This window comes from Vidua chalybeata, chromosome 17, assembly GCF_026979565.1.
Source record: "Vidua chalybeata isolate OUT-0048 chromosome 17, bVidCha1 merged haplotype, whole genome shotgun sequence".
In the NCBI taxonomy this organism is placed as follows: Eukaryota; Metazoa; Chordata; class Aves; order Passeriformes; family Viduidae; genus Vidua; species Vidua chalybeata.
Window position 1 is genome coordinate 13,077,044 of NC_071546.1, and position 13,741 is coordinate 13,090,784.

A 13,741-nucleotide genomic window follows, 5' to 3' on the forward strand; every position below is an offset into this window, starting at 1 on the left:
GGCAATTTCCAATATTTGTGTTGGAAAGCTGCTTTCAAGGCCTCGCAGATATCTGATCAGGGCAGGGAAACATGATGCTTCACATTTATCTGATCAAAGCAGGCCAGGCCAGGGTGGAAGGTGATCAAGGCAGCATTATTTACACTGCTCTGGGATCTGTCTTTAAAAGCAGATGTGTTTGCTTTAAAAACTTGAATTTTAAGCAACTCTTGCCATGCAACTGCAGGAAAATCATGCTCTTTTACTGATGTGCAAAGAGCAAACTGGTTAATTAGTGGGTGAAGCAGAGCATGGAATCCTAGAATGGTTTGGGTTGGAGGGACCCTAAAGTGGCCCACCCAGTGCCACCCCTGCCATGGCAGGGACACCTTCCTCTGTCCCAGGGGGCTCCCAGCCCTGCCCAGCCTGGCCTTGGGCACTGCCAGGGATCCAGGAGCAGCCCCAGCTGCTCTGGGAATCTGTGCCAGGGCCTCAGCACCCTCCCAGGGAGGAATTTCCTCTGTATATCCAACCTAAATTTCCCTTCTTTCATAGCAAAGCCATTCCTGCAGAAGAATTTCCTAAAGAAATGTGTAAAAAATCCCTGATTCTTGAAACAACTCAATCCCTGGATATCTGACTAACCCTAATTTAACTGGGCAGTGCTTTTTGCAGGTTGGCATTTGGTCCCAGGGTGCTTTTGTTGGTTTTGCCACCAATTCCAGTGCAGAGCCAGAGCTGCAGAGACAAAACTCCTTTGGGGTACAGCAGAGTGATCCCAACCTGCCCCCTTGGAGTGATGAGATCCCAGGAGCTGAGCTCTGCTTTACTGAGCCACTGCTTCCACTCTGCTCTGAATCATTTCCTTCCAGCAAATAGATGAGGAGTTGATGGTATGGATGTGTGAGTAGGCAGAGATCCAGAGTAAAATTATTATAGATTGATTATCTCAAAGCTGTTCATAAATATAAATTAAATCTAAATTCCACGGGGAAGTGGGATGTGCTGCAGCCATCTCAGGCAGCAGGGATAAGGAATATTTATTCCCTCATCATTCTTCTCCCTGTTGCCTCACCCCCAAAATGTTGTTTCTTCCACAAAAGAGGAGTCAGGAACAAAGCAAAAATCTCTCCTGCTGCTGTAGGAGTGCATGGTGAGTCCCCTTCCTGAATTTGGAGTTCCCTGCAACTTAAAAATATGACAGAACTAAAAGGAGTGATGGAATACTGTGTAAATACATTGGATGGCTCCTGTGTGAAGGACTAAATAAACCAGGATTTCATTGCTTAGAGAGAGAGATGACAACAGCACACAGAAAAACTGCTGTAAAGGGGAACAGGAAATATCATTGTTCACAATAAAAGTGGCAGAGTCCAAATAAAAGAATGTGGTGACAACTAAGAATAAATGGAATAAAGGACAGGGGGAATGGCTTCAAACTGGCACAGAGGAGGTTTAGATGGGATATTGGGAAGGAATTATTCTGTCCTGACACAGATTCCCAAAGGAGCTGTGGCTGCCCCATCCCTGGAAATGTCCAAGGCCAGGTTTCAGCAATTAATAGCGTCCAAATAATCTTAATTCTGCTTTTGAGTGCAAATTCCTGAGTATGATTTTTCTCATATTTACTGGATTTACTTTAGCCTCTTCTCCTCAGGACATGCATTGCTGTGTGTAATTTCATTTTCATTCTTTTTACATTGTAATCAAAGCTAGATTCTTGTGATTGGGAACCAGCAACTCAAGAAAGGTTATTTCTTTTGTTTATATAAACTGGTGCGATTTTAACACTTATTTGCTTCTTTTCAATTGGGATTAATCAAATTCCTGAAGCAACACGAAGAGCACAGTGAAGCTGAGGATGTTTTTATGCCCTGTTTGATTGTAAAATTTTAAGAACTCAACCAACTCCTCATGGATTGAGTCAGAATGTTTCTTCCACTGTCTTTCCCAACCCTAGAACTCCTCGGAAGAAGCAGAGGCCGTGAGCAATGAGAAGGCAGAGGTGGCTCTCGAGGCGGTGGCTCCCGACAGGGACGAGAGCAAGAGCACAGCAAGCGCCGAGGTGAAACCGCGAGGGGCGGAGAGCAAAACGCCCAAGGCAAACCTGAGGAAGTTCTTTAAGCTGGTAAGAGCAGCTTTTCCCTTCGGGGCTCAGAGGGCTGGGGAGAGGCTTGGAAAACACTTTGCCTTTGTCTGGGAGGGCGCAGGGGTGCTCAGGGATGGGCAGGGATGAGGGATGCTCAGGAATGGGTGGTGCTGAGGATGCTCAGGGATGGACAGTGCTGAGGGGAGCTCAGGGATGGACAGTGCTGAGGATGCTCAGGGATGAGGGATGCTCAGGGATGAGGGATGCTCAGGAATGGGCGGAGCTCAGGGATGAGGGATGCTCAGGGATGAGGGATGCTCAGGAATGGGCGGAGCTCAGGGATGAGGGATGTTCAGGAATGGGCGGTGCTGAGGGATGAGGGATGCTCAGGAATGGCGGAGCTCAGGGATGAGGGATGCTCAGGGATGAGGGATGTTCAGGAATGGGCGGAGCTCAGGGATGAGGGATGCTCAGGGATGAGGGATGCTCAGGAATGGCGGAGCTCAGGGATGAGGGATGCTCAGGGATGAGGGATGTTCAGGAATGGCGGAGCTCAGGGATGAGGGATGCTCAGGGATGAGGGATGCTCAGGAATGGGCGGAGCTCAGGGATGAAGGATGCTCAGGGATGAGGGATGCTCAGGAATGGGCGGAGCTCAGGGATGAGGGATGCTCAGGGATGAGGGATGCTCAGGAATGGGCGGAGCTCAGGGATGAGGGATGCTCAGGGATGGGCGGAGCTCAGGGATGAGGGATGCTCAGGGATGAGGGATGCTCAGGAATGGGCGGAGCTCAGGGATGAGGGATGCTCAGGGATGAGGGATGCTCAGGAATGGGCGGAGCTCAGGGATGCACGGCTGGGACTCCTCCCCGCATCCCCCCGCGTATTCCCCATCCTGCATCTCCCTCTCGCGGCTCCTCCCGGAATGTCCCGAGAGCTCTGGTGGCCCTTTCCCCGCCGAGGTGGCCCAGGGAGCTCCAGGGGTCGCTCCGAGGATGCTCTGCTTCACAAACTGCATCTCCCGGTGGGAAGCTCCTGGAGGAACCGTCTCCAACCCCGCCTCCAAATCCAGCTCCCGCTGGCCAGGGCACTGTCAGTGCTCCTGTGCCGTGTCCTGTCCTGCACTGGGGAGTTGCATTTTGAGCAGCATGACTTTTTTTTGGCAGTTTATGTAGGTTAGGTAAACTGGCACGTGAAAGGAAAGGAGGCAGTCACTCCTGCAAAGGTCCCTCAGGTGGGAAAGAGGAAAGGCAGAAAGTAGAATCTAATCCTGCTTCCCAGAAGAAAATTGTTCCCAAACCATCTGCAGTCCCTGTGCTTCCCCACATAAGCAAACTTAGGCAATAAATAGCATTTAGAATTGAGAATAACTCTTTTATGTTGTCACAACTATTGATGAAAATGTAGCAGGGTATTGGCTGTCCCCACCCTCCTCCATTTGAAAGCATCCCAACCCACCCTGCTCGCTGCAGAAAACTTTGTGGGCAGCCTTGGCCAGCAGCAAGCCCAGGTGACCAGAGGCAAGGATAAGGGGTCAGCAGTGCTCTGGAGAGAAATCCTTGGGATTGTTATGTCCTCGTCTCACTGGCAGCAGGGGGGAGCTTTGTCTAGACCTCAAGGTCTTTATTCTGTTATTTTTGGTTAAAAATAATAATAGCAATGAAAATATGAGGTGGATTAGAGAGGTTGGCTAAAGCAGAGCTATTTTTATCTGGGTTTGGGGTGTTTATAGGGGAAAAGGTAACACTGATTGCTGTTAGAGCAGATTTTTTTTTTTTTCTAAAAAAGGCATTTAAACAGAAATGCAGAGCAGATCTTGTCACAGCCCATCTTCATGCTCTCTGGACCGGGTTTGTCCCCTGCACAGACCACACTGTGCTTCCTCCCCTGCAGCCTCCTGCACAGATAAAGCTCCCGAGCACAAACCCGTGCCAGGCTCGGCAGTGGCACCTTCCAGGGACAGGGTTTTCCCCACAGAAGCCATGAATTGTCATGGAGTGGTTTAATTTTCTCTCCTGCTGCTGCCATGTATCGATTTCTGTGGTTTTGTAGGAAAGTCAGGGTTGCAGTAACCCCATCTGTGGGATTGGTGCTGCTGTGCCTCACGTTACGAACGTAGAGCTGCAGCAAACCACAATTCCGCCTGAGATAAATTTAGAACAAAAGTCACATCCTTTCATTGTTTTCATTGAACTTCTGCAATGAAAAATGACATTTAAGTTTGGGCACTCTGAAATCCTGCAGTTTATTTTATGCTTTGCTGCTGAGCTCTCTGGATTCTGTGGCACCCAGGAGAACACACTGAACCCTCCAACACGTTTTATAAACACGAATGCTCATTCCTGTCGTCCCTTTTGTAGCACTGATTGTAACTTAAGCTTAACCTAATTCTCCCAAAGCTTGTACTATTTTCTCAGTTTTGTCAAATGGGCGTTTCTCACTTTTAAATCTAGATGGAAATGGGTTTTTACCTTAAAAAGATATTTCAGAGCCAAGGTTTGCTCTGAGTGACCTTCCAGTGCTGCAGCCTCAGGCTCTGCTTGGATTGTCCTGGCTGGGAAATGTAGGAACCAAGGAGGATTATTATTTAGAGATTTAAGGACTACAGGAATAAACTAGAAAGCAAAAATCAGGATTAAATGAATGCTGATGACAAAACATGGAAACATCCCTCTAAAGCTGAGTGGGCTTTAATTATTCACAACAGATGCACTTAGTAGGGTGGATAAATAGAGAGCAAGTCCCACTAGGTCTTGTAGGACAGATCTGGCTCTGGAAAGCAAAGAAAAGCTCTTTCCTAGAAAATTCCAGCAGCAGGGCTGACAGCAGGTTCTTGTTTAGTGGCTGAAATGATCCCTGCTCAGGCCTTGATGGGAAACCTGACTGGCAAGAGACAATCCCACAGAACAGAAGCAGCAAAGCCCACCCTGGAGAAGGGGGTGCTTCCAAAGGGGAGTTGCTGAAGTGCCTTCAAGCCTTGATTCCTGGGAGTTTTCATCCTGAATGAAGGCCTCAAACAGGACCCTTTGTTGTTTTAGTCAGGCAAGGGTGATGGAGGGACCCCCCGTTCAGAAGAGGGAGACGGTCCCAGCCCCAGACACCACGTAAGTGGACTTGGTATTTTTGGCCTGGACTTCTTCATCCTCTGGTGACGGGTTCTTGTCACCTGCTTCCACGCAGCTCTGCCTCTTGAACTGTAAAAGTCACTGAAGGGAAAGTGCTACGCTCCCTGAGCTTCGTGTATTTACACATAACTTTTCTGTTTCTTTGATCTATTCATAATATTAAACAAGATTTTCAAGAGTCAACATTTTTTTTTAAAAAAAAAAGCTTTTTCCGGGTGTGTTCCTTTTCTTAAAATAATCAGTGGGTTTGTGTTCAGTCTTCTTCCTCTCTCTTGCTGCCTTTTGACTTTCTGCAAGAACCTTGGCTCAGGCAGTGGAACTAAACACACACAGAATTATTTTTACTTTGTTGATTTACTTGTCTTCTGAGGAAAGGATCATTTAGGTGGAAACTCTACAAAAGAGAACTGAAAATGAGAATGAAAACTGTTCATTGCAATGTAACAAAAGCCATGAAAATATTTGTTTCTTGTTCTGTTTTTGTTTCTTTCGTTCTGTGTTCATAAAATCTAAACCCAACCTTTGGGTGTGGTATTTGCATTCTATTCTTCATGGCTTTCAAAATGCTTCAGAAAAATCATATTTTCATTAGAAATACAAATTCTGTTAATTTGAGAGTCAAACCCTCACCTGCTGCAAGTGAAGATATCCAGAAGAATTCATCTCTCAGTAGTGAGAACTAAAAGAAGGTTCTGTCTATAGACAGTTTCCTTTAAGAGGAAAACTGAAGTTGCATTCAAAGCTGACATTTCAGAATTCCCTTTTCTAAATAGCTGTGAAATTATATCTCTCTCTTCATATTTTCACAATGTCTGATGACACCAAGGTTAATTTTTATGAATTATGTCTCTAAAAGCATCCTAAATATAGAAAGGTCTTGTCTTGTGACACTTAATCCTTATTTCATGCAAGAGCTTTGTGAAGTGATCTGGGTAAGACACCAAAAGTTTCAGCCCTGGATCCATTTTATTATTTTAATGGGCAGCCAGCTTCCTTCCATTTTTGTAAATCAGTTTATTGTTCTTCCTCCTTCTCTCCCCTGCCCTGGTGTAAAGTAGAACAATTTTATTCCTCAGAGGAACCCAAGGAAAACTGGATCTGCTGTTGACTTCTTCCTTTTTTGGGGATTTCTTTGAAAGGGTTTCCTTAAATTATGCCATAGTGTCTCTGGAATGCTGGGATTTTTCTCCCCTTCTCATCCCTGCTACTCTGCACCCTCCAGAAATTGCTCCAAAACCACAGAAATCCTGGGCTTAAAAATCAGCCTTGGCCCAAGGTCTCCTGTAAGATAACGAGGAAAATGCTATCCATTTTTCTTTTTTTTTTTTTTTATTTCAGTGGCACTGCTAATGTTGAGGGAGGCAAAGCAAACTGCCAGGAGCAGCTCCCCTTTGGAATAAGGAGCATTAACATCTTTCATTATTCATTGGCCTCACTCCGCATTTCCTGAGCTGCTCCCATCAATATCAAATCTGCCCATTTCCTGCCTTTCAAGGTTAATATGAAACACCTCAAAGAGATTATCTGATACGGTTTGAGTTGGGTATTTTTTTGCCTGGAAAATGTATTATGAGTATATTTTTTTTAAGTGTTTTGTCTGCCTGACATCAAAGCCCCACCTGCTCTCAGCCATGGGGACGGTTCTGCTTTGGCTGCAGCGCTGTCTCAGGCACGTGTGGGGAGGAAAGCTCTAATTTTACACCCACAGAGCAAAGGCACAGATTTCACAGAGTGTTTCTGAGGGTTCCAGGCTCCTCTGGCCCCTTTGAACTCGGCTGTGTCTGGGCTCAGTCTTGTTGCTGTGCTTGCTGCTGCGGCGAAGGTGAACAGTTGCAGTTTCACCAGGGAATCATTCCAAAGGTGAGCTGAGGCCACTTCCAGTGAGAAGGATTTTGGGAAGGAGCTGCTGGGGCAGCAGCTCGGAGCTCCCAGAGTTAACTGAGCTTTTAAAGGCATTTTCAAGATCTTGAAATGTGCTTGGTGTCCATCCTTGTGCTGGGCGAGCTCCTGCATCCCCTGGGCACTGCAAAGTGTCACTTCCCAGGTGGGGCGTGTGTGGTGTCTGTGAGCCCAGAGCACAGCTCTGCTCTCCTCTGACCCCACTGAACCTGCTTTAAAAATTGATAAACCTACTGATCCCCTCCTTCACCTTCTCCTGCACAAAGACAAGCTGCTGACTGGATTCTTTTAAGAGCAGAGCAATCCAGGTGTGAGGAAATATTTACCCACTCAATCTCTGGAAGAAGAAATCACTCCAAAAGCTCATACGTAGTGGAGGAGTTGAGTCCCCTGGTCAAGTCTGACTGTATTAAATGGGTTCTGTGATTTAAACATGGAACTTTTTAAAGATTGGGTAGCGAGAAGCTGAATTGAGTGAAAAAGGCAAGCAGCAGGATTGTTGTCCCCTCTCATTCTTGTTTCCCCAGAATTAGACAGGCTTGAACATTTTTCATTTTTAAATACAAGAGGTGTATTTGCATTCTGTTTCTCTAGAGTTTCTGCTTTCATGGTTTTCTCTGAAATCATGATATCTAAAAATGTTTTTGTTTTGAATGAAAGCTAAGCCTGGCGTGTGAGCACATAACCCCAGGCCTTCAGAAAAACACCAAATATTTCAAAACTAATGGTAAAATTCCCAAAGCTGGAAAAATACACATCATTAAGCTTGGGCCATGGCCTGAGGGCAGATGTGAGATTTCCAGCTTTTCAACATGGCAAATTTGTGCTCTTTTAGTGATGGCAATAAATAAAGCCATATGGGTTTGGGAGGGTTTTTTTTGCATAAGAAAAAAGAAAATCCTATTTGCAGACAGGCAAAAACACCCTCATTTACTGCTTTCCAAACAGTGACAACTTCATTGTCCGATCCTTTGTTTGCCAGATATGATTTTTCTTGTGTGAACTTCAAATATATCCTGAACTTCTCTGAGTTCCAGAATCTTCCCCTTTACTCTAGACAGGTGCTTTGTAATTGTGGTCTTTTGGAAAATTTCCTGTCTCTTCTTTTGCACTTGTACATGAAATTTTCTCTGATATTCTGGCTTTCCACAGGCGAACCCTGTGTGGTTAATTTTTGCTTGGAGTGTTGCTCCTTCACAGGGAATTTGTTTTCATCCTTTGCTTTATGTGGTCTTCTGACTTTTGTCCTCTCTCAGATCTTTTCCTTGCCCTTTTCGGGTGCTTTCCCTGCTTGGGGTGCAAACTCTGGGGTATTGCAGTGGGCAGTGACTCCGTGCATGTTCTCTGCCTCCTCGAGCAGACACATCAGTGAAGTTGTTCCAGGCAGGGATGGTTTGATCCTGCAGTCTTTGCTCATGGAATTCCATCAGCTCCCTGGGAGCCCTTCCCTGAGCCAACCCTGCAGGAGTTCATCCCAGCCTCTGGAAATGCAAACCTGCTGGGCAGCAGGATTCCTCCTGCCAGGTGGCCTTTCATTTTTTAATTTTTTTATTTTTTTTTCCCTAACATATTTATGGATCTCCTCCTGAACTCTTTCTATTCCCCACTAAAAATAACCCCTGTTTGAAACCGCTGCAGACTCTAAACGCCACGGAGAAGCCTCTGATCCCATCTGAGAGCGACCCTGGGGGCCCAAGGAGCAAAGAGGGCTCCAAAGACAAGAAGTCCACGGTGGAGCTGGGCAAGCAGAAGGGCAAGGAGCAGCCTGAGCCCCGGGAGCAGCCAGCAGCTGAGCCTGACTCCATCCACAACGGCGGCGACGCCAAGGAACCCTCCTACAAGAAGACAGAGAAGAGGCAGTCCCTGGGAGGGTTTTTTAAAGGCCTTGTACGTTCATTTATCTTCCTTTTTTTTTTTTTTTTTTGCTGTTTTCCAGCTGGTTTAGGCACGCAGGTTCTGATCCATGTGGGATTTGTGCTTCAACTTCACCAGCAGGACTTGGGCCAAGGAACAGCAAGGTTTTGGGAAAGGAAGGGAAATTCAGGCCTCGGGTGCTGATTGAGGCAGGGGTGGTTTGCCTGGGGGAGCTGGAATTGTTGGCACAGCTCTGGGTTTGGGGTTCGTGCCTTGGCTATGGGGACGACTCAATGTTCCTACAAATTACAGGGTGTTCATCTGGGGAAAGTGGAGGTGGGGCTGGTTTACCAGAGGAACCTGCCTGCCCCCGTGGGGTGCAGCTGGGACATCCCTGCCAAAGAAAATCCCTGCAAAACAAAACCCCTGCAAGTTCAAAATCAAAACTCCTTAGTGGAGTTTAACAAGAGACACACATTTAGAATTCTTCCAGAAAGCGAGGTCTGAAGGAGTGAGGAAACACCTTCAAAATCCATGAAAGACACAGAGAGAGGCAGGAAAGGTGGCTCAGATTGAAAGGGCAAGAAAAGCTTTTAGATCAAGGGAGGAGATTGTGAGAGGTAAAAAGACCATTTGAGGAATAAAACAGAATCAATGTAGAGGAAGCAGAGATGTTCTGTAGGATTTATTTTCTCAGTTTGCCTCAGCTGTGCAGTCCCTTATCTTCTGCTGCAATTACAGAGAGTGCTCCTGCAGCTTCCCTCTCCCATTAACTCGAAAAAAAAAAGAGACATTTTTGACAACAGTAAAGTTGATTTGGTCACTTTATTGTGCTTCAAAGTGGCAGCAAACCACATAACAATGAGGTCTGTGTATGGGAAAACTCTCATGAAATATTATTATGGATTATTATTATTACCTCACTTAGAATATCCTCAAGGTTACCAAGAACTAAGCAACTCATTCTGCAATCTAAAAAAATAATCTCCTCATCTCCTCGGTGATCAGAAGGTGTAATCATTGACCTAAAAGTAATAGATCACACACACCAACCAATACCAGCATTGCCATTTCAAGATAATTCAATCAAGCTCGATTGTCTGGGAGCAACTCAGCAGAGAAATTCAGCTTTTTGTTGATAAAATGGGGGCAGGAGATGTTGAAGAGGGGATCCAGCAGCTCACCCAACAACTCCTGTTCTGGATTTTAACACCACCCTCTCCTGGACCCTGAGTCCCCTGGGGATGGCCCAGGGCAGGAATGCAGATTAAACACTGCAGCTCCAGCCTCTGCTCCCAGCTGGGCTACAAATGCTGGAATTTTGGCTACAAATGCTGAAATTTTGGCTACAGCTGGAGCCATTTTTTCAAGCAAGCAGCATCAGTGCCCGGCTGCAGGGTTTGAGCACAGATAAGGTTGTTCCTATGGTAAAAGAGATTAATTTATAAGCTGTAGCAAATGTATTTAGGGAGTCTTTGAAAGATTAGATTAGAAAGAAAAAGAAAGGGGGAAAAAAAAGATTAATAACATTGTTTCCTGAGCTGGAATAACTCATAGTCCAGTTGTCAGGAGCTTGGAGTGCTCAGCACGTGGAAAGTATTTGGATTTTTTCTGATCAGAGTATGTGCTGCACTCACCCAGGCTTCTCCTGAGCAATGTCTGGGGGGAAAAGTACTCCAGCACCACGATTTTGCTATGTGTGCACTTTAAAATGCTCTGCCCAAATGTTCCAGCCTCGCTGCCACAAAGCCATGAGCTGGTGGTACCTGAGCTCCTGAATCCCAGGGCAGAGCTGGAATTTCTCCCTTAGAAAAGGCAGAACAAATTTCTTTCTTTCACGAGAAATTTCCAGTTCAACAGGAATCATCAGCCAGTCTGGTCTTCCTGCTTTAATCAGCAACCACCTTGAAAATGGGTGCAGCAGCAGACTGCAGCAAAGTGAGTGCTAAATGAAGCAAAAATGGAGATTATCTCCAAGGAGCCTCCTCTCCTGTCTCCTCCCTCCACCCTTTCCTAGGATGAAAGGCAAATTGTATCATCTTATTCCCTAATCAGTTTAGAAGTGACTTCATGGTGCTCAGACAGGAGCTGGAGCTGGCAGACCCCATTACTCCTGTGATGTGGGAAATCCTTACCTCATGTGGAGGTTTTTAGATTTCCTGGGTAAATTTGGAATGAAGCGCTCACTTAGTATTGGTTGCTGGATAAATGATGCTGCTACCTGTAAGTGGCCAAACCCATTTATTCTGCTCTGGAGCATCCTCCAAACTCAACATCAGGGGAAGCAGAAGCAAAGCCACTGCAGCCAGCTGAGCTGCACAAGGTTACCATCAGTTTTAGATGGGATTTTTCAGTCCATTGGGATTTTTGGCTGTTCTTTTTCATTCTTAGATCCTCCAAGGTGAAAAATTAAAGGAAGATCAGTGAGGTGGAGCTTTCCCAGTGTAAAAACCTTGCTGGTTTTACTTCCCTGAAGGGGATGAAGAAGTCGAGACCTTTCACTCTCCACGTGTAACACAGAAGCCTCCTGAAGTGGTGACTCAGGTTTGCAGGAAGGGACAATTCACACATTATTCTGCCTGGTTCCTATCCTAGGGAAAGCACAGAGTCACCTTTAGCTTTGTCATGCTGGATTTTCTGCTTAGCAAGGCATGATTTGGGTTACAAACAGCACTGAAACCCCACAGTGGTAACAGTGACCTCAAACACTGTTTGTGGGTCCGTTTTGCTGAAGTTTTGGCAGCTTCAAGGCCAGCAAAATTAGGTCAAGCACCTTAAACCAGAGCCAAGTTTTTATCAGTTAGTGAAAAATGTAGTTGGTATAGTTAGACCTATGCATTTCCTTCATCTAAGCTGGATTAGTGTCTTGGAGCGGTTCCAAACCCAGAATTATGTTTGCAGTGTAAAAAAAAAAAAAAGCTTTATCACTCGAACATTGTCGAATACCTGTCATGCATAAAAGTATTTAATGTTCCTTTAACCTAGAGCAGAGCAGGGCTGGCTTAGAATACACCATTCATCATGCTTGAAGGACTCTTAGCAGGGTTGCAGTGAAGCATTTAGGGCAGGGAAATGTTAGAGAAAGTTATGCCAAAACTCCAATACTACAGGCACACAGCAGCCTGGCTCTGGAATGTGAGCCCAGTTCCTGAAAACAATTGTTTCTATGCCAGTTGAGACAATTATATTAAGATAACCCCCACATTTAGGCAGGAACTTTGTGTGGTTCTCACGATGCAGATGGCGCTCATATATTTGTGCATATTAAATGAAGAGGAGCAGGGAGATTAAATCAGTGGGAAATACCTGGCAACAAAAGTCTAGGACGCAATTCCAGACCTGACCATTCAGAAATACTTGGAAATGTTTCTAAAGGTGTCTCTCTTGTTCCACAGGGCTCCAAAAGGATGTCGGATGCAGAAGTGCAGACAGATCCCGTGTCCATCCTCCCTGCTGGGAAATCCAAGTAGTGCCCAGCCGTGGCTGCTGAGGGGAGGCTCAGCAGCTCTCTGGGAGCTCCTGGCAGCAGAAATGACTCCTTTCTGGCAGCAGAAATGACTCCTTTCTGGCAGCAGAAATGACTCCTTTTCCTCCCCACGGCTGTCAGCAAACGCCCGAGGCTGAAGCAAACACCGGGGTATCGCTGCGGGTTGTCACTGGCAGGGTTTGTTCCTCACCTGTAGAAAGCAGCTCTAAAGATCCCCGTGAAATGTGTTGAAGGTAAGGTGCTGTGGTGGTTTCAGTGTGCAGAGGGGAGGGTAAGTCAGGTCCGAGGGTGGCAGAGAATTCAATAAAGGGCAGAAAAAGCAAAGCACGTGACAGAGGAGGGCAGCGAGGCACGGGCAGAGAATGCTCTGCTTCAGAGAGCTTGAAAGCAGCCAGGAAAGCACAAATCCCCCTGAGAAATGTTCTGCTTCAACCTAACAGCAGCCGAGTCACTTCTGGTGGGGTTTCCACAGAGCTGGAGTCAGAGCTGAGCCCTTCAGCCTGGCAGAGCCCGCGGTGATCAAGTCCTGCTTCCTGTTGGTTATTAATGTAAATTAAAACGCTAAAATGCAAAGGCTTGACGTGATTGAGGCAGCTCTCTTGGCCGGGCGGGGTGGGATAACAAATTAAAAGCTATTTAAGGTTCTAATAGGACACAAGAGGGCAGCCACGTCCCCTAACGCCGGGCTGTGCCTGCCAGCCCGGAATTAATGTTCCTTAGCTCGTAGGAAACTTAGTTGTTCATCCTGATGTTTGTTTATATCCATGCTTGTAATTAATCCTAATAAAAACCAAAATCAAAGCTGCCCAGGCAGCTCTCTGCTTCACAAGACTCCTGTAATAACTGTAGTTAATAAATTTTACAGAAAATTAAGATTTCTGTTTGTTCAGTCCTAGCCTGTACAGGGAGCCAGGGGCCTGACGTTTTAATCCACACTGATCTTAATGATGCAATACTGTATATTTTGACATCCTTATCTTTAAATAAACTAATACTTATCCTTTGAAACAAAAAATCAGTTGCTGCTTCAATTTTCCAACCAAGTTTGTTATTTACATCCCCGTGGTCTGATGATTGATGTGACATTAAGGCATAAATCAGCACAGACAAACCTCGCCTGTGGAGGGAATAGTTGTTATTCTCTCTTTATCTGGGTGAAGATTATACCTGGAAAGCAAGGGAGAATTCTGTAAATTCTGCACAATTATGTTTCTAGCTAATCAGAGAGGACAGAGGTGAAAAGCCCCTGCAGTTCAGCGGGGTTTTGGCTCTGGGTTCTGCAAAGCTGCAGGTTTGGGGTGCCCAGCC

The 13,741-nt window shown here is 45.9% G+C and overlaps 1 protein-coding gene across 2 annotated transcripts in view; it reads left to right on the forward strand.

Annotated features, from left to right (window-relative positions):
• The window catches only part of BCAS1 (brain enriched myelin associated protein 1), a 36,657-nt gene extending 23,214 nt beyond the window's left edge, over positions 1–13,443 (forward strand). For both annotated transcript variants that reach the window (XM_053958915.1, XM_053958916.1), the window contains 3 exons: positions 1,940–2,107; positions 8,731–8,979; positions 12,342–13,443. In XM_053958915.1, coding sequence (XP_053814890.1) covers positions 1,940–2,107; positions 8,731–8,979; positions 12,342–12,416 — 492 coding nt within the window. In that variant the 3' untranslated portion in view covers positions 12,417–13,443. The remainder of the gene's footprint in view (positions 1–1,939; positions 2,108–8,730; positions 8,980–12,341) is intronic.
• The last annotated feature ends 298 nt before the right edge of the window (positions 13,444–13,741 follow it).